Source organism: Zalophus californianus, chromosome 16, assembly GCF_009762305.2.
Source record: "Zalophus californianus isolate mZalCal1 chromosome 16, mZalCal1.pri.v2, whole genome shotgun sequence".
Lineage (NCBI taxonomy): Eukaryota > Metazoa > Chordata > Mammalia > Carnivora > Otariidae > Zalophus > Zalophus californianus.
Genome location: NC_045610.1, coordinates 21,987,119 through 22,010,723, shown reverse-complemented (window position 1 = coordinate 22,010,723; position 23,605 = coordinate 21,987,119). Strand labels below are relative to the sequence as shown.

Sequence of the window (23,605 nt, the reverse complement as noted above, 5' to 3'; positions counted from 1 at the left end):
CAACCTAGGGGACTTCATAAATCAGTGGCTCAGATCACAGGGCTCTTCGGGGCAAAAAAATTATTTTGGAGATAATTATCTTAATTTGTGTTTTCTCTTGCATGCGCCTATACTGTTGCTGTGGTATCTAGCTCAATGCAGCTGGATAGCTGCCCAAAATGAGCCACCTCCATGCAGGTGAAACCCCCTGCTGACTGCTGGGGAAAAGGTGCAGGAGGAGGGGCCGGTGGGGTTAGAAGAACCCGGCGCGAGGGGTGAAATTTTGGAAGGGGTGATTGAGAGGACGTGACCGCTGCTTAACCCCGAGCTTGACCCAGGGCAATCAGAGGCTCCTCACCCCCTCCCCTGTCCTTGAAATGTGCATTCTGCTTGCCTTCCCCATGCTAGAAGGTGCCCAAGGACACAGCTTTGAGGGAGTGAGGTGTTGTTGAGATGGTATATGTGACTGAATCCAGTGAAGGCCTCTACATAAACATTTAAGGTTCTGGCAAGCGGGCGTGGAGATGTATACAACTTGCAGAGCTCAAGACAAGCCTCGTTAGTTAAATTCCCTCACTAATAAAACCTACCATCTACTACTCGGGAGAGGTCTGCCTCTTTCTTGATCTCTCCTCACCCTTTGTGTCTAGGGGCCAGTCTGCAAACCAAGACTGCCTCTGCCTACACTGAACCCTGTGTTATCAAGGGTAAGAAATGTGTCTTATTCCTCTTTGTTTCCCCAAAACCAACATAGTGTCTGGTGCAGTTGGTATGCAGTGAGAGAGAGAGAGAGAGAGAGAGAGAGAGAGTGTGTGTGTGTGTGTGTGTGTGTGTGTCTGTGTGTAATGGGGGAAGTGGGATAGAAATGCTTGTCCCCTTCCTACATGTGGGAAGGAGTGTTTGGATCTGCTTTCTGAGCCTGTGTTTCAGAGGCAAGCATGCCTGAGTTCAAGGCCCAGCTCCGGCACTTAATAGCTGTGTAACCTGGTGAGGGCACCTCACTTCTGTGAGTTTCTTATCTGTATAATAGAGGTAAACAAGAACCACACACACCTGTCAAGATGGCAGGGAGGGTGAAGGGAGATAAGACAGCCTCACACAGGCCTTGACAGAGGATAGAGTCTTATTTTTGGCCTCCTTGTTTTGCAAACCCTCTGCCTATCTAGACGCCGGGGTCTGGGAACTCTGAGACGGCACATGGGTGAGGTAGGTTAGCCTCTCCCATTTGTGCTTACTTGCAATTTTTCTGTGCTCTGAGCTCCCAGGATCAATACACTGCTAATTCAATGCCACACGTTTATTGCCTCGGAGAGCATTCTGACACTGCTCTGTTTGGATCTGGGTTAGCAAGAGGGCAAATGGGATAGAGAAATATTATAAAGCAGATACAAACCAGGAGAGACATTCCCGAGGCTGCTTTCTTCTCAAATGCCTTCCAAGGAGTATTTAAGCTTGGCCTGCCCTGGGGACACCAGGTTGGCTCAACAGGGCGCCTTCGTGTGGCTCTGCCCCAGCTTGGCTGTGGGCATTGGGTTGGCCACTGGAACTTTCTGTTCCTTTCCTCCTGATGGGATTTAGCATCACGGATTGTATAAGGTTCCAGCTATTTGATCCCTGGCACGGGGCAAGTCACACCCATCCACCAGCAGGGGCTGACTTCCAGGGGATTTTCAGGAAAAGGAGGTAGGTGGCTGAAACCCCAATCCTTTGCTCCCACCTCTATCTCCAGCTGTGCTTCTATCTGGCAAATCCTGGGGCAGAACACACACACACACACACACACACACACACACACACACACACACAGCCCAAAGGGAATGCAGCCAGCCCTACCTGGAACCCCAGCTGTCTTTCTTCTTCAGATACAGAACCTTGGGACAGCAGTTCCGGGGAGAGGGGGGGTCTACTTGTTGCTCTTTCTCTGGGTCTCCAAGGGGCGCTGGGCTCTTCCATCTGAGGAGGGGCTCCTCCCTCCCTGGAATGTTCCCTTCCCACTCTGCTGGCCAGCGGCAGAACGCACTGTGGTTTTAGATTGCTCCTTACCTTCCCCACATTCCGCATCTCCCCGCTGGAGACCCCAGGCTGAGTGTGACCTGGGAGCAGAATTCCGACAAAGGAATGTTTGTGCCTCCCTGCATCCACGGGGAGGGGTGTCACGTCCTCACTTCCAGGGCCAGTTCCCCACCTTCCCCGAGTGGCCCCCATTAGCTCCCTCCGAAAATGGCCAAAAAGAAACTTTCACTGTGTCCCCGCCAGCCCCACCCCCACCTCCCACCTCCCACCTCCCGCCCCGCCCTGCCCCCCTTCCCACCCCACCCCACCCCACCCCACCCCCGCAGCTCGGCGTGGGGGGGGAGGAGGGGAGGAGGCCGGCTCGCTCGGCGCCCTCTGGGTCTCGCCTTACTTCCGGGAGGCGGGGTGGGGGGGAAGCGAGGCCCGTGGAGCCCCCGCGTCCTGCTAGCCTCCGGGTCCGCGCCTCTCCGCGGTCGCGCGCTGCCTCCTCTCCCGGCCCTGGCCGCGGCCCGCCGGCATTTGGAATTCCGCCCGAGAGAGGGGGCCTGGAGGAGGCGGCGAGGAGGGCCGGCGGCCCGCGGCGAGAAGCAGAATCCGGGGTCCAGAGCGGCGCCGGGGAGCCGAGCGGAGCGGAGCATCGGCGGCTCGGGAGGCTCCGCGCTGCGCCCGCCCGCAGTGCATCAGCGTGGCCGCGCGACATCCCCGGGATGCTCAACCCGGGGCATTATGCACTGGTTAACAGGCTCCGGGCTGCTGAGCGACTTGTTTGAAGCATTTTCTCCCTCGCTCTCGCTTTTAATCTTGTCTCTAGTGGCGTGTGTAGGGGGGAGGACTTTATTTCCATTGGCTAAGCTCTCCCTTCCCACCCACATCTCTTCCACATCACCTTGGTGTCTCCCTAAATAAAACCAGCCCTCCTTATCGCCTGGAAAAAATCAGGAGCTAGAGTTTGAATGGGTTTATATAAACACTCACCCCTGGCAGCGTGCGGCTGGGCTCCCAGGATAAACTCAAGGCGCCTGGCCTGATGCTTGCCTTGCCGTGTTCTCTCCCTTGAACGTCAAGGTTTGAGCGGAGCCCGAGGACTGGGAACTCTTCCCTGAAATTGGATCAACCTGAAGCCAGTTGCGGAACTGCACAGGGTCCCCATGGACCTCAAGGAGAGCCCCAGTGAGGGCAGCCTGCAGCCCTCGAGCATCCATATCTTCGCCAACACCTCCACCCTGCACGGCATCCGCCACATCTTTGTGTATGGGCCGATGACCATCCGGCGTGTGCTCTGGGCTGTGGCCTTCGTGGGCTCCCTGGGCCTGCTGCTGGTGGAGAGCTCCGAGAGGGTGTCCTACTACCTCTCCTACCAGCATGTCACCAAGGTGGATGAGGTGGTGGCCCAGAGCCTGGTCTTCCCAGCTGTGACCCTCTGCAACCTCAATGGCTTCCGGTTCTCCAGGCTGACCACCAATGACCTGTACCATGCTGGGGAGCTGCTGGCCCTGCTTGATGTCAACCTGCAGATCCCGGACCCGCACCTGGCTGACCCCACGGTGCTGGAGGCCCTGCGGCAGAAGGCCAACTTCAAACACTACAAACCCAAGCAGTTCAGCATGCTGGAGTTTCTGCATCGTGTGGGCCACGACCTGAAGGATATGATGCTCTACTGCAAGTTCAAAGGGCAGGAGTGCGGCCACCAGGACTTCACCACGGTGAGTACTTGGCTTTCAGCTCACTCTTGCGCTTGGTTCTCTTGAGAAGTGCTGCGCTGGGGGGATCTCTCTGTACTTTGGAGCAGGAGAGAGAGTGTGGTGTCTGAGTTGAAGGCCAAGGGGACAGTTGACCGGAGTTGTTGGAACTGGTCGGAGAAGTGTGCCTGCTGGCATGGGGCACGGTTGTCTGGTCAGATGTGGAGGGTGAGTGGGGGGCCTGCAGTGGGGGATTGCTCCCCCAGATGTGCTGAGCTGGCTTCCTCCCAACCAGAGGGAGGAGGCCTGAGCTGTCCGTTGTCCAGGGCACTTGGTATCTGAGCTGTGTGATTGGAACAGCTTGTCATTGACGAGGTGGCATTTTCTCTCTCTCTCTCTCTGTCTTTCTCTGCTCGGAAGTGGCATCAGGCACTGCATCCTGTGGGCTGGGCTGGAGCTAAAGCTGCCAGAGAAGGGGGTGTGGGGCCCCAGACAGCCTGGGTGGTTCCAGTGGCTTTGGGAGCTTGCTGGAGCAGGTGATGCTGCACAGGGGTGGAAGTGTCGGTGTTTCCTTTCCTTGTGTGGATTCCGAGCTCTGTGTGGGGAGAGGAGAGGCCGGGGGACCCCGGGTTTCCATCTGGTCTGCTGGCAGGTCGGAAGCAAAGAGATGTCCAGGGTGCTTGGGCCCAACAAGAGCGTGTAAGTGGAGGCCCGTGTGTAGGAGGATGGTCAGTGAGGTGCCCGTGAGGGTGAGGCGGTCCAGGCTGGCTCGTCTGGGAGCTTCAGCTTGAAACTCAAAGGCTTGGTTTGCTGTCTGTGCAGTCGCTTACCAACGTGGTTGCGAGAGGAGGGGTGTGGGGAGGGGGCGAGCAGCTGTGGGATTGGAAAGCCTGGAGGAGGAGTGTGGAGCTGAGTAGAGACGAAAGGCGGAGGGGGATGTGGCTCACGTTCAGGATGGGGCTTCCTAGAGGGGCAGAGAAGGGATGGGAGGAGAACCGTCGCCGCCAGGGTTCTGTGCCCAGTTAGTGGACTGCTAGGCATCACTTGGCATGCGGGTGACCTGCGACTGCAGCTGCAAGACCCCTCCTTGCTTCCAGGCAAGTCTGGGGCATCGGGGGCTGTGGGACCATCTGGAAGCCCAGGGTGGCTGCTTTTCGAATAGCTGTTTTAGGGACGACCCAGAGCTTTGGAGTCTCAGAGCCTTGAGCCAAATGCCCATGGTAGGTTCTGGATGGCAGGTGCAGCAGTTGCAAAGGAACTGGACTCTGTCATGAGCACGTGTCTGGGCCCTCTGCCTAATTGAGACCTGCCCCACCTTGCTGATAGTGTCTCCATTCCCCATCCGCTCTCAGATCCACTGCCTGCCGGCCTCTCGCTCTGAGTTTCTGTTAATGCCACAGCCAGGCTCTGCCTGCAGCCCCTGTGCTAGCAGTTGGCTGCCTGTGATTCTGGAAAAGCCCAGAGTGCTGGGGGAGGAAGGGGCATCTCCCCTTGCATCCCATAGAGCTCTGTTTCCTGGGGGGAGCTGTTTTTACTCTCTGTTTCAAACACTGTGAGGGAGAGCACAACAAAATCAGTGGTCGTGTATTTATACTAAAGAGGAAGAGGGTCTGAGCTGAGGGAAGGGACCAGCCATACTGGAAGCTCTTCTAAGTGGAGCAAACAGGACCCTAAAACATGTCATGCACAAATGATGTCTTAGGTGGCTTGAGAGAGAAGGGGACAGTGCCTCATTCCTGAACGCTGAGACCATCCCTGTCTCCCATCCGTGCTTTCTAGTGCCGTGGTAACGCTCAGCCTCACCACTGCACCTTGCAGCTCAAAAATGCGCTCAGCTGTTCCTCTGTCTGCCTGAACACACACGGATCACACACAGAGAGAAGCTACCGTCGGTAGCAGACCCCGGGCCAGGTTCTCCCATCGGTGGCAGACCCCCGGGCCGGGTTCTCCCGTCGGTGGCTAACCCCCGGGCCGGGTTCTCCCGTCGGTGGCAGACCCCCGGGCCGGGTTCTCAAGCATCCTCATAACTGCATGTCCCAACTAGTGGTTTCCTCTCAATTCATGATCAAGTTCCATTTCCAAGGAAAGGTTCTTTGACCCACGGATGCTGTTTTGCACTTGGCCCATCGTTTGAGTTACTGGAGTCCCAAGAGGCCAAAGATCAGGCCTTCAAGCCTTACCTGGGCCTTTGACCTCTCCAGGATGTCTCTCAAATAGTAATGTTGCTTGTGGATATGGTTTCTTACATAGTGAGTGGCATGTCATTATCTGCCATCCTCACCAAATCCAGGACTGATCTGGCTGTGTGTTCCCCCTTGAACTAACCCTCAACGTATGACCTCCCCCAGCACTGAAAAGGGGGTGAGCCTCAGGGCTGGATCCCCAAGCTGTTTGGGAAGTGTCAAAAAGGGCTCCCAGTCCAGGAAATCCAGAGGAGGCCCCAGGTGAATGGCTGATCTTTCTCACCCTTTGATGGCAGCAGGAAGCCATGCTGAGCCTCTATGAGAGGCGATGTGGCACCAGGTTTGTTCCAAGACCTTGCAGTGAGGAGTAATCCTTCCCACGCCCCCTTGGTATACCTGTCCCTTTTGGCCTGGGGTACAGTGTGCTGATTCCAAGGCTCTGGTACCCACAAGAGGGCAGAGAACCTTGCAGGTAGTTATGGGAGAAGTCTAGTTCACTGGCATTCTCACTCATTCGTTCTCTCTGCTGCTCATCCCTCTCCATTTGGCTTATTTGTTACGCCCTGCCTGGGTTTGTCCTGTGCTGGGCGGCTTCTTGCTTTACGTGCTATGGCTGACGTATTAGAGAAGTATGGGGGAGGGGTGGTCCCAGGTGGATCGCTTTTTCTGTTTTTCTTTTTCCATGAAGCATACCTAGTGCTATCTCCAGGGTTAATGCTTTTGCAAAAGCTTTCTTATTCCAAGTTCTTAGCTGGTGTGCAATGAAGTGCATAATACCTTTTAATTAGTGAATGAGCCATGATTCTAGCAGAGGGAAAGGCTGTTTGTGGAGGTTAGAAGTCCTAGGAAGCCAGGTGTGGCGTTCGGACTGCCGTGTAAGCAGGTGTGCTCCGTGCTGATGCAGGTACACTCCTAGCGCTCCCCTGGGACGATCTGAATGCGGATAGGCACGTGTTTGTCCTTCCAGGGAAAGCAGAATAGGGCTTGGTTCCATAGTGCCTGCTTGGGGGAGATTGCCCCACTGACCTCCAGTGCACGGGTGGATGGAGGTCTGGATGGCGTGTCTCTGGCTGTGACGGTGGATGATCTAAGGTTACGATTAAGAGCCACTATCTTGGCTTCAATGGGTTTGAATCCCAGCTCCATCATTTCCTAGCTTACTCCCTATGCTTCGATTTGGTGATGTAACATCTCCTATTAATACGTGACTCTCTAACTCACAGGGTCATTGGGAGGAGGAACCGTGTGAGACACTGTATGTGAATGTCCTTTTGTACTTTGTGACAACTGTGCAGATGGAAGGCCGGGGTGGGGGGCTTTCTCCATGTCAGGAGGAAGGTTATTATTGCCCACTGCACCTTCCCTGTTTGCAGCCCTCCTTAGGAGTCCGGTGATGAGTCATGCTGTGAGGATGAACCCCGGGGGTGGGAGCTGCTGCTTTCTCTGTTTGGAGCCCGGGGTTAAAGCCCAGGTGGGATTTCTTAGAGTGGAGGTCGGAGCTGGGTTCAATAGCTAACTATTGCTGACAGGGGACAACTCCATTGTTTGTGACTAGCACGTGACTATTTCACGTTGTTTCTCTGCTCTTCACATTGGGGTTCTTCTGCCTCCAAGTTCAGGAATGCAAATGATCCTTCAGTTGGCACTTTTAACTCGATTTCTATAGTGGTGTGTGTTTGGGCTTTAAACTTGAGATTTCTGGGTCTCCTGGGTGGCTCAGGCGGTTAAGCATCTGCCTTCGGCTCAGATCATGATCCCGGGGTCCTGGGATTGAGCCCCACATCCGGCTCCCTGCTCAGCGGGGAGTCTGCTTCTCCCTCTGCCTCTCCCCCTTGGCTTGTGTTCTCTCTCTCTCTCTCTCAAATAAATAAAATCTTTAAAAAAACTTGAGATTTCTTCGGAAAGGCATTTCTTTCTTTTCTTACTGAAAGAGCGATCTCTCCACAATGAGATCTTGTTAGAGGCACATCTATGGATCTTATTCATCTGTATCACATAGCGTTACAAAGATGTAGAGGGGAGGGTTTTAGGAAGCTCACATGCTTGGAATTCTTGCCCAAGGCTGGCGGATCCACAGCTAACCTCTCAGTATTTCTTGTTACACAAGGAGCAGGTGCGTGAAGACTGGGGGCTTTGGGGAGAGAGCTGAGTTGGATTCCACCTGTACCCCCATTCACTGTGTAATCTTAGGCAGGTTTCTTAGCCTCACTTTCCCCATTTTAAGAATCAGAACAGTAATACCCACCACTCGGAGTTGAACTGATCCAGGGTGGTAGAGTATGCCAAGAGGCCAAGCATGGCAGACGACTGGTACATACAGTACGGGCCCCTTGCTCTCCGGCGCGGCCCATGGGAGTGTTGACTGGGCCTGCGCTAGATGCTGGCTCTCTTGACTCCAGGCCAGTGTTCTTCCCACTCTTCCTTACTGTGACTCACCCACCAGCTTTGGAGCACAGGCAACTGCTATGCTCATGGACTTCTTCATTCTCACAATGCTTAGATTTCCACTTTTCCCCGGGCTTTGGTTCCTGTCAGTTCTGCGGCCTGAACATCCTCTCTTTCCCCACCCTCTGGGCTTCCACGTTGCAGCTCATGCTACCGACCTCCCCCCAGGAAGCTCGTGCTGCCCTGGCCCCTGCGAGGAGCTGAGTGACCTGCACAGGAGGCCCAGAGCTTTTATTACAGTGTGTCGTGTTACTGCATGCACGGTCGGTCGTCCCTCTGTCTACCCAAGAGAACACCTGCTCGGCAGCAGTTATAATGCCCAATCAGGGCCTTGCCATTGGAGAGCTCACCGCTCCTTTCCCATCCCCTCTAGATGGAGGGCCAGTTGAGAGCAGGCATCTCGGCTCATCAAACGGGTTCTCTGCACACACAACGCCGAATACAGGCCTGCAGTTGTTGATTACAGGTTGCTTTCTGTTTCCTGAACTGACCCAAAATCCTTTGTTCGTGGGCTCTTCTGACTTACTTTTGGCTTTTCACCCCTCTCTCTCCATGCTTATTTCTTTAAATCCGACGCCTCCTTTAAAATCCAGCTCTAATATCTCCGTAGCCTCTTCCAGGAAACCCTTGCCAACCCATCCCCTCCATGACAGTAATCCAAATGAATTTCTTCCTCCTCTGTCTTTGAAAGAGCATTTTGGCTTCCTCCTCTGTCAGAGCACTCACCGTACCTTTCCTAGCCTTAGACTCATAAAGTGTTTATGCTAAAAGAGCCCTCAGAGATGATTTGATTTAATACCTGAATTCTTTAACCATGGATAATTTTTATACATTGCCTATTTCTGTCTCTCTTCCCTGTGAGACATGATGTCTTTCCTGACCTTGTATTCTCAGGGCTTAGAACTGCTTGGCACATGGTAAGCTCTCAAACTGTGTCTTCCAAGTGTGTTAAGTGGGCTTGAAGCTACTGGTAGGTAAGGTGACACTCTGGCTGATATAAAGGGAGATAACAGTGTTTCAGCCTCCTTCTCCAGCATAGGTATCTGGGATCCCACCTGCACCGGGATGACGAGTCTCATCATTGTCATTATTTTAATAATACACTTTCAGATGACAGAAACAATCCATGCTCATTGGTGAACACTTGGGCAGTGTGGAAAAGAATAGACAAGAAAGAAAAAAATTGCCTACAGTAGTATTGCGGATGCAATTACATGTATTATTTTGGGGCTTGGGAGTGGCTCCATCTGGTCACACAATGTGTGCACGTTTGTGTGGCCGCGTGCATGGGAACACACCTTCTGTGCATCTGGTGCCTTGTCTGGCAGGCAGCACATGCCCAATCAGTGTCAGCTTGCTCTCTTCTTTTTGAGTCCCTGGGGTAGTGTACAGGGTGTTAGAGATTCCCTCAAAGGTCCACTTAGAGTCAAAGCAAAATCCAAAGATAGGTCTGATCAATACCCCTCTTGTAGGCTGGGTTTTGTTTTCTCTGCCAGAAGCACTGGGGATAATTTGTGAGAGCCAGTGGTAACCACCCCTCTTAATTCAGCCTCCTTGGATCTTAGGTTCATAACCGAACGCCAGTTACCCTCCTTTGATGGCACTTGATTGATAGTCCAGCTGTGCATTGACCTGAAGCCATCATGGTCCCACCGTTTATTGTATGTTTGCGAGGATGAACCACATATGTGCTCATTAATACCAAATTAGATCTCCCGACCCTGCTTCTAGATGAGGCCCAACCTATGACTATGCGGAGCCATGAGGACCGTGGACCACGAAGACCATGAGATTCTCTTTGTACAGACCATTCCTGTCTGCCTCAGGATACGGGTGTAGACCCTAACTCTCTCCATCGCCTGTGAAGTCTCTGGGCTCTATGACAGATGGTCTAAATTGCACTTTTATTCCTTGAGGTGCTTGGAAGTCTTGTGAGCATTTGCCATGTTGTTGGAAAAGTAACCACTGCCAAGCTGAGTGAGGGATTTTCCTTGGTGCCACTCCTAGTTTGTAGGACATTAGGTTGTGGCTCTCTGGAAGGAAAGCTTTCAGGGGTGTATTGAATTCTCTCTGACGTGTTGGATGGATTGGGCAGTGACTGGGCGCTGACTGTTAACAGTGACCCACATCACCTACTCGCAGAGATAAGTTAATACTACGGCACAGGCCACAGAGCTAGAACCTCGTTGCTTGTGTGGTGAGTCTATATGTCCTTAGAACTCCAGAACTGCTGATGGGAAGAAGCCACCCGAGGGCTTGTTGAATTGGTAATAGGTCCCTTTCCCCCTCTCTATGGTGGTCCCCTTTTCCTTCCCACAGAAACTCCTCCCCTTAATGAAGAGGGGAGTTCTAGAAATTTTTCTGCAAAGCGAATCCTAGTTTGCTACTGATTTCTATAGAATGAGCTGAAATGGGATCCCATTAGAAAAATCCCCCAAAGGCTGAATTGGCAGCTTTTAGCACCAAGTTTGCTGTCAGAGCTATTGCTCCATAGAGCAGTTCATATTTCGAAGTACCAAGGATCCCGTTCTCTCCATCAGACCAAAAATATACTGCCGAGGTCAAGAGCTATCTGAAGGTATGCTGTGTGTTTTCTCTTTTTTGTCCGAGTGTTTCTGTTTGATGGAACTGGGTTGAAATAGCAAAACTGGACTGCAGGGCCATTTGACCCACAATCTATTATAACCTGGAACTAATGGCCTACATCATCACCCCTGTAAGTGTGAAATTCCATTGATCACATTTCTCCCATGCAGTGGACTTAACACTAGTCCATACAGACTGGCCTGAGTGGTTACTGGAAAGCAGATGCCTCCAGAAATACCTGTTCATTATTTGACAAATCTGAAACTTGGGATAGAGGCTTATCAGGTTTAGCTTTTTTGGGAATATCATTCCAAAAAGTGTCATCCTTGGATGCTAAAGCATCTTTCTATCTCCCAGAACTTTTATTTTCTCTTGACTCAGGTATGCTCTGTATTGATTACCTCAGTGATCATGGAAATTTATACTCAAGAAATCAAGCACAAGACACAGGAGGAATGTATTTGCCTGGATTTATTGACTTCCATTGGTTGAGTCATACAACGTTGGGCAAGATAATTAGCCTCTAGAAGCCTCAGTTTCCTCATCTGTAAAATGAGGGGGTTGAACAGGGTGGTTCTAAAGGATTTGCCCACCTATAGAATTCTACTGCAATTAAAGTATAGCTTTACTTTATGTTTACTTTTCTGATCCCACATTTGTTCCCTGAAACTTTTAGCTTTTAACTTCTATTTGGAAGAGGGAGCTGATGTTCTTTTGTAACCAGATCTACTTATCCATTTATTTGTTTATTTTATTTAGATAGATTTGTGCAGTGGAAGCAGAAACACTCTGATATGCTGAGTGGCTATAGTGGGGTAAAGGGAGGCACAACAAAATCCTGTCCATGAGCCATTACGTGTGTGGCTGCAGCGTATCGGTCTGACTGAAAGTTTCCCTCGCTATTTCTGGGCTTGTGAGCGGGGATGCACATATGAGTTAGCAAAGACATCTTCGGAAGATGCTGCCCAAATCCCCTTTGTTGCTGCTAGGGGTACATATCTGACCACTCAAATCTGTACCAATGGCACCACCACTCCTGGAAATAGCTGGGAAGTTATTCACCTCCCCGCCCCCTGGGGGCAGCCAATGGCCAGCGACTAACTGATCCAGTACAAATTGCCCACCATCTTGCCTCAAGATGGAACAACTTTTGGAGCACTTTGCACTCCAGAGTTTCCCATGGGATCAGGCTGAGCTGGAATTCTCCTGTGGTTTCAGCATCTTTGCTTATTACCTTTTCTCCCTTGCCCATATCCTGTGTGCCTCACTCCCTGAGGTCCTTCCCTCAATAAATCACCTGAATGAGAAACCCCATCTCAGGCTTTGCTAGGGAATACAACCTATGTGGTGATGAGTTCAGCTTCTCTGTCTTTTTGGTAACATAGGGAATCACCTAGGCATATGGACCTATGTCTGGCTTAGAAAGAGGGAAATGCCTGTTTCAAAAGTCTTTGAGGCTTTGAACTTTCTAGATCTGTGTCCTCAACGGGGGCCCGTAACAATTTCCAGGGGAGGCTATTTTGTTTTGTTTTATAATTCAAATGAGCATCTTTCTAATTAGGATTCACACCTCGGGGCACAGCTGATTTGTTCCTCTTTGGAGCTTCTTGCCCAAGGAAAGCCCTTCCTAAGGTTGCCCGTATCCTCAGAGCTGAGTTATTCCTATTCTCCCAGCTGCTGCCTACCCCAAGCCTCTCACATTCTAGCTCACACCTTCCCCAACACCTAAATCCTCATCTCTTCCCAGTTCTGCTCTGAAAGCTTCCCTTTCTCATGCCCCTCCCCCAGCCAGCCTTCAACCGCCATTTCTCCCTTGATGTGCATCAGTCTGGCTTTGAGCCACAAGGAGGAGACTTTCATGTTGGCCGTAGCTCGGGCCCATCTCTGATGCAGGGGGTGGTGAGCGATGTTTGGCTGACCGGGGGTGATGCTCTTCATATGTCACCGAAACCATGAGTGATGAGGAGCATAGGAAAGAATGGAGACTCATTAGACTGCAAAGGAGAGTGGGTGACCCAAGGCCGGGCTATTGCCTTCTGCAAACCCTTGGAAGGCAGGCATAGGGAAGAGGAGTGAAGCTTTCTCTGTGCAATGCCAGAGGGCAGAGTTAACCCCAGTGCAGGTGGGCGGCAGAAGTTCAGAGAAGTGGCTACCGGCTGATTGGAAGGAGCTGTCCTGGGAGTTTCAAGGACCCATGACCTGTCAGCAGCTCCAGCCTAGGCCATGACATTGCTTATTGCCAGTGCTGTAGGGGTAGATCAATGTCAGATGAAGAGTTGGATTTATCGGCCTCTAAAGTTACTTTCAATGCTGAGCATCCTTGCTTTATTTCCTTCCTGAACAGATATTTGAAGTCAGAGGTGAGGGTCATTGGCATTTGGCCTTGGAAACAATTGATAATAGATGCAAGCCAGCTCATCCAGCCCGCAGAACCACCCCATTTCCCAACCCCGTGTAGTGCCGAGGCTGAGTGTTTCAGAAGCCAGGGATAGAAGGGTGCTGTGGGCCAATCCTTGCAGACAAGAGAGCAGATATTCAGTTTGTCCAGCCAGGAAGTGTGTGGATATGGGTGGCCAGACCTTGGGGTGGTTGTTCAAAGACCTGGCCTCCCGAAGTGAGTATGCATGCCTTCCTTGAGAAGAAGTTCCCAGAGGAATTTGTCATAAGTTCCAGGCTCTAGATCCAATCCTAGAGTGCAAATCTTGGGTGTGGTTTGGTCTGGCCTGGTGTGGGGTCTGGGGAGACTGGGAGGTCTACAAGAGCTTTAAAAACCCTTGGAATTTCCTGAGGGATTGAGGTGAGAGGAGCATCTTCTCACTCTTCCTTATTATGAATAAAGTTATTCATAATAAGGGTCTTTAAACCATACCTGATTTTATGCTAATGAAGTGATTGCTTTAGGATGGAGGCTGGTTGCCAGAAGAGCCAACCATCTGACCAGAGAGAGCTGGAGATTGAGTCAGTCACCAAGTCCAGTGATTTAATCCAGCATGCCTATGTTAAGGAACCTCCAAAGAAACCTCTAAATTAAGGGATTCGGAGTGCTTCTGGGTTGGTGAATACATGGAGGTGCTGTGCGGGTGGTGTGCCCGGGGAGGGGGGTAGGCGTGGAAGCTCTTGCCCCTCCCCCATATCTTAGACACAACTTGAATTGTATCTTATAACTAAAACAGTACCAATAAATGAACTTTTCCTGTGTTCTCTGTGCCATTCTGGCAAATTATTGAACCTGAGTAGGGAGTTTTGGGAATCTCTGATGTATAGCTAGTTGGTCAGAAGCGTGGGTGGCCTGGACTCGTAACTGGCACCTGACGTCGGGGGCAGTGTCTTGGGACCAAGCCCTTAACCCGTGGGGTCTGCGCACACTCTGGGTAGTTAGCATCAGAATTGCTTGGCATGAAGAGAAAGGCCACGGATTTGGTATCAGAAGTGAAGGGTTCTGGGAGTCAGAAACAGAGCTTAGTAATGACCCTGGGCAAATTATTGACCCTCTCCATGCCTCAGTTTCCCCATCTGTTAAATACTAATAACCCTGGCACTTTCCTCATAGGATTGTCTGCAGCCATGGAAGGAAGTGATAGAAGTGAAACTTCTATCCAACGGGCCAGATGTAGAGGGCCCACTATTTTGTGGCTGTTGTTATTTTTATTATGACTAAGATGAGCTGGTGATAAAACACAGTGGCGGGGCGATCCAAGAGCAAAAAGATTTGGGGGGAAATCCATACTGACATCAGCAAGTCTCAGGAGTATGGGGAATGAGGCTGCAATCAAGCCCGGCCCTCAGCTCCTGCTATAAGCTATAAGCCACTGGAGACACTAAGACTGTCCCAACTAGAATTCCTCCTGTTTGGTCATCCCTGTGTGGTTTACCAAACCTGTGAATTACTAGCATTTTCCGAGCACAGAATGTTCAAAGTCAAGCACCTCACGTGGAATGACTCACTTAGTCTTCACAACTGCCCCGGGAATGATGGGCTATTGGTAACTCTTTCTTGCATGGAAAAAATTGGGGCTCAGAAAGGTTAGATGACAGGACTCATGTCATTTAGCTAGGAATTGGTGGAACTGGGATTTGAACCAGGAACTCTGTTTCCAGATCCTGGACGCTTTCGTTACAAGATGCTAGTGAGCCTCTCGATGACTAGGAAAGTGGAAAAGGTAACGAAGTGTCTGTTTCCCAGTTGAACATGAATAAGGCTCAGAGAGGTTTGGTGACTGGCACAGGGTCACTCAGCAAGAAAGTGGCACTCGTGGGGATTAGAGTCATGCCTTTTGATTTCCTTGGGGTGTTTTCTGTAAAGACCTCAAGCTTATTTGTACAGGGCTGAGCTGCGTGAAGTCAGGCCATTTGTCAGTGAGTCTTCAACTCCAGATGCTTGGGGTTTAGGCCCAAGGTCCCTCAACTTACCTGCGTCCTCCCCTGGGTACCAGGAGCCTGGCAGCTGCCAGACCTGAAGCCGAGCAGGAAGACTGCCCGGTCTTAGTTCAGTAGGCGCAGGTGGAGGTGCCAAGGAAGCCCAAAGCACCCTCTTCAGGGAAGTCGAGAAGCTGGAGAAGAAGTCTCTTCTTGCCAGGGTGATACTTGGGATTTCGCCAAGTTGCCAGATGGGGAGCTCAGGGGTCTGTGCATGTGATTCTGCCCTGCCTGCCCTTTCTGCCTCTGCTTCCGCATTTATTTATTTATTTATTTATTTATTTATTTATTTATTTATCTATCTATCTATCTATTTATGTATTTACTATTTATTTTTTAAAAATTATTTATTTGTTTATTTGAGAAAGAGTGAGCTAGGGAGAGAGAGCATGAGTGGTAGGGGGAGGGGTGGAGGGAGATGGACAAGTAGACTCTCGGCTGAGCAGGGAGCCCGACGCAGGGTTTGATCCCAGGACCCCAGGATCATGACCTGAGCCGAAGGCAGACGCTTAACCGACTGAGCCACCCGGGAGCTCCTGTCTCCGCATCTTAAATCGGACTCTGGGGGGCAGAAAGGATGACTTCGGGAGAAGCAGATGTGTTTAAGGAACCGGGTGGCTAGAGCTTGGCATTGAGAGCTTCCACTTCTGCCTCTGAGCCAGTGACTTGAATTTGAACGTCCAGTCCAGGTGTGCTCTGACTGACAAATTGGCAGGTGACAGAAGCGTACATACAGTGGTTAAGAGCTGGGCTCTGGAGCCAGACTGTGTTGATTCAAATTCTACAATTATAGTTGGGCCAGTACTCAGTCTGGTTTTGGGAGAACTGAAGGATCTGTGAAGTATGTCACAATAGACCTCAACCTATCTGGGTTTCTTCTCCCCCTTTCCCTCCTGTCATTTCTACCCACATGTCAACATTTTGACTTCTCCTCCAGGACTCTAGTCTTCCGTTTTTTCCCCTTTCTGTGGCGTAAACTGAGGCTTTCCAGTGGGAGTCTCTAGAATGCGTTCTCCTGTGTTTTCTCCTCCCCCACGGGGGTGGCAGACGGGGGACCTCTCTCCAGAGTGGGAGCCATTGTGACAGGGCTCTCGCATGTCCCCCATGATCATGGAGGGCATTCCAGGTTTCTGCCTTCTCCCTGAGGGCCCTGAGAGGGGTTTGTCCCTCTCTTCATGGAACGGAAGAGAAGGCAGGGATGAGAGAGAAGCCTCTCCATGAACTGGAAGTAACTGTGCCTTCTAAAGTTTGGGCCAAGGCTACTTCTGCCTTCCTGGAATGATTTCTTAGCAGAACACCTTCCATCCCCTGGGCCTGCTAGCTATTTCAGGGACATTTTAAGTGGCTATTAACAAATGTTGAATTATGGCTGCAAACCTCTGGGAGCTCAAGTGACATTCACATGAATCACAAGTGAGCTCTGTGCAGTCGAGGCTGCCACAATGGGCTGGGATTAAACAAACATGAGCCATTGTTCTCTCCAAAGCAACAAGGCAAGAACACTGCTCCGTGGACCCCGTGATCTCAGGCAGCGTGCCCCTTAGAAGCAGGATGCTGTCCAGGACACAAGGCTCATTGCTGCAGGGCAGACAGATGCTCTTTGGTTTGCAGAGAGGCGTATTCGAGCTTCATATCTGGAGGTATTTACCAACAGTCGGCGTGTCCGGGGATATGCGGGGTTATGAGCTGCCCGGAACATTGATTCAACAAACATCTCCTGAGTGCTTCCTATGTTCTGGGCTAAGCTCTAGAGAAACGGAAATCAGTAAGGCCCAAGCAGGAATTCGAGGTGCTCAGTCTAGTGGGGAGGCTGAGCAGTAAACAGATTACTTGACTCTAAGCAGCCGAAGTTTGCACAGAGTCCAGGGGCAACACCGGGGAGGCTCCGAAAATCTTCTAACAAGAGATGATATGTATAATTTTTTTTAAGATTTTGTTTATTTATTTATTTGAGAGAGGGAGAGAGAGAGAGAAACAGCATGAGAGGGGAGAGGGTCAGAGGGAGAAGCAGGCTCCCCGCTGAGCCGGGAGCCTGATGCGGGACTCGATCCCAGAACTCCGGGATCATGACCTGAGCCGAAGGCAGTTGCTTAACCAACTGAGCCACCCAGGCGCCCTAATTTTTTTTTTTTTTTGAAACAATTTCAAACACATTGCAAGACAAGTTCAAAGAACTCCTGTGTGTCCTTCCCCCGTATTCCACTGATGTCCTCTCTGGCCAGAGGACCTCATGTAGGGTCACTCAGCTGTCAAATCCCCCAGTCATCAAAGCCCCTAGTTTTCAAATTCCCCAAAGCCTCCTTTACTCTGAAACTGTTTCTTAGTTTCTTTCTGACTTTCATGACCTTGACATTTTTTACAATTCAAGGGCAACTATCTTGCAGAAGGATTTTCTGTTGAGGTTTCCCTCTTGATTAGACCCAGATAACGAATTTTTGGCTGAATTTTTCAGGACTGATTCAGGATTCTTCTCACTGCCTCCCATCCAGAAGCACATGATCCCTATTTGTCCCAACACTTAACTGTGTTAATTTTTATCACTTGATTAACATGGTGTCTTCCAGGGAGACACTTTGAGACCATGTAAAGCCCCCTTTCTCAACCCTCTCTCACCCTCTGGCTTTATCATCATTGATTTTTCTTGCCTGAGTTATTATAGTGATGCTTGCCAAATGGTGATTTTCTAATTCCATCATTTCATCCACATCTATTAGTTGACTTTCTAAAACACAGACGAGCTCTCTCTTCTCCCTTTTTATCCATTTATTTATTTAAATCAATGTAGTTTCAGTTTCAGATATTTTATTCAATGGGTTATAATCTTTAATCAAAATCTCTTATTTTACTCAATGGGTTCATATCATTACTTATTTTGAAACTCCAATTTTCCCGTACTTGGGAACCTCTTCAAGCTGACTTTTGTGTTCTTTTGACATTTCCCCGCAACTTTTGAGCACTTTTGCAGTTTCTGGCCCAGCTAGATGTTCCAGGTTCATCTTTGCCTCCTTTTAGTGGGAAATACTGTTTAGAACTAAGATCCAGGTTCTAGGCTCATTGCAACTAGGGTGCCCCTGCTCCCTGGCTCAGTGGACAGAACTAGGATCTTGACATATACATTTGCATCTACAGCGCAAACCATGACCTCACACCAGTACTTCCTACACCCAATGTGGGGCTCAAACTCACCACCCCAAGATCAAGAGTCACATGCTCTACCAACTGAGCCAGCCAGGCTCCTCTCACACCAGTACTTCTTCCAGTTCTGATCTAATACCACAGGGTTCATTCTAGACTTTTCCTATTTCCATATTAGCCCCTCCTTTCTCCAGCAGTAGGAAACCAGCCTCCCATTATCTTATCTACTTGTTTGCTCTATTATCTCTTTTAAAATTTTTTATTGTTATGTTATTCACCATACATTACATCATTAGTTTTTGATGTAGTGTTCCATGATTCATTGTTTGTGCATAGCACCCAGTGCTCCACGCAGAACATGCCCTCTTTAATACCCATCACCAGGCTAACCCATCCCCCCACCCCCCTCGGATAAAGAAGGTGTGGTATATATACACAATGGAATATTATGCAGCCATGAAAAGGAACGAGATCTTGCCATTTGCAACGACGTGGATGGAACCGGAGGGTGTTATGCTGAGCGAAATAAGTCAATCAGAGAAAGACATGTATCATATGACCTCACTGATACGAGGAATTCTTAATCTCAGGAAACAAACTGAGGGTTGCTGGAGTGGTGGGGGGTGGGAGGGATGGGGTGGCTGGGTGATAGACAGTGGGGAGGGTATGTGCTATGGTGAGCTCTGTGAATTGTGCAAGACTGCTCTATTCTCTTGAATAGAGACCATCTCCCTCTCCGCTGGGCCCCTGCTCTGCTTGGATGCCTCCTCACCTGGGCCCTGTCCTCAGGGGCTACCTTCGGGCCAGACTCTAGTACCCACCTTATGTGCGTTCTGCCTACTCACCAGCTGCCTCCCGTTCTTACTCAAATTTCCTCAATTGTCCCCCAAACATTTTTACAGCTTTTTAACTTTAGAAATGCAGCATCCACTCAAGATATAATCAAGATTCGTGTGCTGCATTTGGTCCTCCTGTCTCTTTAATCAAAGAGCTCTCCCCCAACATAGCACACACAGTTTTTAAAAATAGCTTTATGGGGATACAATTCTTCTATCACACAATTTATCCATAGAAAGTGTTAAATTCAGTGGATTTAGTGCATTCACAGTGTTGTGAATTTTAGAACATTTTCATTACTCCAAAAAGGAACTCGGTCCCCATTAGCGGTTGCCATTTGCTCCCCTTCTTCCTCCATCCTCCCCCCCCAACTCTAGCCTCAAGTGATTACTAACCTGTGGTCTGTCTCCACAGATTTGCTTATTCTGGACACTTGCTACACATGCAATCATACGCTACAGTATGTGGTCTTTTGTGATAGAGCTTTTGTGTAGCACAATGTTTTCAGGGTTCATCCATGTTGTAGCATGTGTCAGAACTCTCTTCCTTTTTTTTCCCAAATGATGGTCCATTGGATAAATGTGCCTCATTTTATTTATCTTCATCAGCTGGTGGACGTTTGAGTCGTTTCCATTTTCGACGATTATGAATAATGCTGCTATTCACACTTCTTTTAGTAGTGACTTCTGGAAGAGAACAGACCGATGGTCTTATCCAATCGGATTATTGCCTTGTGATTTCACTTAACCTGCTCCTTCTTTCCCTGCATTTCTTGTAAACTGGGAGTTAGGTTTCAGGACTTGATGAGATTGAGGGTAATGATTTTGGCAAGAGGACACCACAGACGAAGCTGTAGACCTCCTATTGCATCATAGCATGAAGAGCGTATTGTGTGGTTGTCGCACTCCTTGAGATGCTACTTCTGATCATGTGGTTAAGGTGGCACCTGCTGGGTCTCTCCGTTGCATCATCTCTCATGATCAGATTATCCCTATCATCTATGGGATGATAGATGCTACGGTACCCTGCAAATATTTTGTTGACTGTGATAGTTGAACCGGAATTAACGGTTTCATTAGAGGTTGCAAAATAGCAATTCCCCTGTTCTATCATTCTTTCTACATTTATTAGCTGGTGTTCCTTTGTAAAGAAGAACATTCCCTCATCAGCCGGGGCCCAGATACAGTTCCTCCTGTGAAGGCGGCATGACTGCTTCTCATTGTCCTTCAATTGCCAGTTTTCTGAGGATGGAGTTGGTGTAGTAATGCCATGCTGGGCTCTGAGGGATGGTGAGTTCCCAGACGGACCAGGGGTAAGGTGTTCACCAGAGAATGTTCGTGAGTGGGAAGGGAGCGGGAAGGTCAGTAGGACTCCACTCAGTTGTCGTCAGGGCAACCACAGACTCCTTCCAGATGCCATGGTACCCCAAGATGGGGATGTTCATCTTTTAGACATGGTTCTCACTGGTCCTGTGCCTGGGCAGGCCTGGAGTGGAGGTGGCAGGCCCTAGGGTTGGTGGAACAGGCTGTGACAGCACTCTGATCACAGGGCGCCAGGCAGGTTATGAAGTGTCAGCTGTAGGGATCCTAATTCTTTGGCCTGTCCCTTGGTATCTTGTCACTTCCCTGGAGCCTCCCCGGGTGGATGCCTGATAGTGGTGCGACCTTGTCCCTGCCTCCGGGGAATTCCTGCAGCAGCCCCTCTCAGTGGGGGCAGAAGAGATGGGGCAGAAAGGGAGATCTCACACGTGGATCCTATTTCATTGAACTACCTTTAAATGAAGCAAGCACCTCATCTGCTGAGCATTTGCTCCGTGCTAGGCAATGTTGAAAGCGTGTCCCAATGATGCAATGAGGGAGGTCCTTTCCTCCTCCCATGTTGTGTAGATGACTGAGGCACAAGAGATTAAGGAAATCACCAGGGTCTCAAAATTCCTGATCCCATTCATTCCCCTGTTCTGCCTTTTTAGGCAGTGCATGGCGAACAGCTTCTCCTGGGAGGGGGCACTGGGCCATGGCACCCCTGGGGCAGTGTCCCGTTTCCCTGCCTCCTCCTGTATTTCCCTGTGTACCTGGATGACTCCACAGCCCTCTGGCTGTCAGCCTGGAAGGGGCACTTCTGGGTGCAAAGGGGGTGGAGCGGGGAGGGGCTCCCAGTGGGGAGAGGCAACCGGTGGACACAAGTATGACTGTCCCCAGGAACCCATGGCATCACGGCTCTGTCCCTCACCCTGCACCCCCGCCTGAAATTCCACAAGCAGAGGTGGCTTCTTTCATACAACCTGATCTCTGCCTTGCCTGCACAGGGCCACTACTTACCTGGCATGCTAATGAGCTCAGAAGATTAACATGGAACATGGGCAACGATGATTTCACTTGATGGATTCAAGGCTACCTTCCTGGGAGAATATTTCAGTCTCTTTGCCGGGAGATCATCTCACAACCAAACAGTACGTGATGACTACGGTCTCAGCTGTGGAGAAGCAAATACATATCCACAATGTGTAATTTATTCAACTTGCTGTTCATTCATTCATTCATTCATTCATTCGTTTTGCATTCCCCGAGGGCCTACTTTGTGCCAGGATGGATAAGGCACATCCCCTGCAGGCGAATGTCATATTTTTAGAGGGATGCTGATACATAAATATAGACTTTTAATTAGAACAGTCATGAGAGAATTATCTCTACGGTGCATGGCAGGGGAAGTGCCCGGGAGGACTGGAAGAACTTTATGAAGAAGGCGGAATTTTAGCTCAGCCTTCAGAAGGAGCGGTGCCTGTGAAGCTCTGCGGCAGGTGGGCCTGAGGCATGCAAAGTGTGTGCTTGGTAGAGTCAGGAGCAGGAGGGAATGTTGCAAGCCTAGGACAGAGACTGGCTGTGAGGGACCCCAGGCTGTCTGCTGTAGATCATGGGGAGCTACTGCGTGTTCTGAGTGATGCCATCATGTTGTCTTTTTTTTTTTTTTTAATTGTGCTTGGCAGCATCCTAGTGGAACACAGTTTAGATAAGAAAGAGGTCACAACAATATGATTGCTGTTTGATTGTTTTGTTATTCTTTATTTTTTAAAAGATTTTATTTATTTACTTTGAAAGACAGAGAGAGAGAGTGCATGAACAGGGGGAGAGGGGCAGAGGCAGAGGGAGAAGCAGGCTCCCCGCTGAGCAGGGAGCCCGATGCGGGGCTCGATCCCAGGATCCTGAGATCACGACCTGAGCTGAAGGCAGATGCTTAACTGGCTGAGCCACCCAGGTGCCCCTGTTTTATTATTACTTAAGATGTAAGAGTCCTGCTTTTATTAGACTCTTACCTTTTATTCCTTTCTTGGTGGAGCTCAAGTCCTTGGTGTGAATTACTGACTCTAGCGTACAAACAATACTCGGGTATTGAAAAATAATAGAATCATCATGTACCAGGAGAAAGCATCAAGGCCGAAAGGGAAGATTACGGTTTACAATTCTCAACCTTGGCTGCCCGTTGGAATTACTTGGGGGAGCTTTAAACCATACTAATGTGTGGGTCCCACTCCAGAGACGTCTGGGTTGAAGTCCAGGCATCGGGAGTTTTCAAAGCTCACTGGGTTAGTTCAAATGCTCAGCCAAGGTTAAGCACTACTAGTAAGAGAACCAGCAGCCTGGAGAGTTGGTAGCAAATCCCAGTGCTAGGTTTTGCTGACTTGTCTTCTCCCACCGAAGTGCTCGCGCTAGCCCGGGTCCTTAGTCTTGTCCTCTCTGTAGTTCAGCTGGTGTGCCTGCCGCGTTCATGTTCACAGCCTGCCAGTGACCAGCAGGCACACCTGTCTGCCACCGCTTGGCCACAGCGCACAAATGCAGTTCTCAGCTCAGCCTGGCCAGGCAATCGCTGGCTGAGGCCTTCCTGGCCAGAACTCGGAGAAGCTGTGAGCTTCTGCTCTTGGAATTATTAATCAAGGGCTTTCCAATTTCCCCAGCAGGAAGAGCCTTTATTTTAGGCAAAGTATCCCATTTGGCTTTGGAGCTCTGACAAGTCTGTCTGTGGGGTCTCAGGCTTCACTCTCTGGTTGCCAATCTCTCAGTGCTGTCTGCGGCTGGTAGCTGTCCAGTAGGGTAGGATTCCAAAGGTCGGGATGCCGTTCTTTCTGCCCAAATGAGGGGTACGGACTGCAGGGACCCCAGAAACTACTGCCTATGTGTAGGTTAGGGGGCCGAGGGGACCAGAGCAAGGGTGGGAGCTCAGCGCTCAGCTGCCCACTTTTGGGAATGATTGGCCGCCTGTCTGTCCACCAAAATGGTCAGCTGCAGGGCTTCCTCCTGAGGTCAGACCTCATTAATCTTGGGACCATCATGAATGGAG

The 23,605-nt window shown here is 50.2% G+C and overlaps 2 protein-coding genes across 2 annotated transcripts in view; one reads left to right on the top strand and one right to left on the bottom strand.

Moving 5' to 3' along the window:
• Positions 1 to 1,425: 1,425 nt before the first annotated feature.
• Positions 1,426 to 2,727, bottom strand: LOC113939098 (translation initiation factor IF-2-like). Its single transcript, XM_027624679.2, has 3 exons — positions 2,384 to 2,727; positions 2,023 to 2,072; positions 1,426 to 1,543 (listed from the first exon to the last, which is right to left on the bottom strand). Exons 1-3 carry the CDS (start codon positions 2,690 to 2,692, stop codon positions 1,426 to 1,428), a joined length of 477 nt encoding a protein of 158 aa, XP_027480480.1. The 5' UTR covers positions 2,693 to 2,727.
• Positions 2,728 to 3,117: 390 nt separating this feature from the next.
• Positions 3,118 to 23,605, top strand: part of ASIC2 (acid sensing ion channel subunit 2) — a 1,116,666-nt gene continuing 1,096,178 nt past the window's right edge. Inside the window, exon 1 of the mRNA XM_027567843.2 lies at positions 3,118 to 3,695. Coding sequence (XP_027423644.1) covers positions 3,141 to 3,695 — 555 coding nt within the window. The 5' untranslated portion in view covers positions 3,118 to 3,140. The remainder of the gene's footprint in view (positions 3,696 to 23,605) is intronic.

Excerpts from the sequence above, each read along its gene's own strand:
- LOC113939098 (XM_027624679.2), bottom strand. The coding sequence starts at position 2,692 with ATGTCGCGCGGCCACGCTGATGCACTGCGGGCGGGCGCAGCGCGGAGC. Across the intron at positions 2,073-2,383 it reads CCCCACCCCGCCTCCCGGAA|GTCACACTCAGCCTGGGGTC; the intron begins GTAAGGCGAGAC and ends TTCTGCTCCCAG. Across the intron at positions 1,544-2,022 it reads AGATGCGGAATGTGGGGAAG|GAGGAAAGGAACAGAAAGTT; the intron begins GTAAGGAGCAAT and ends AAATCCCATCAG.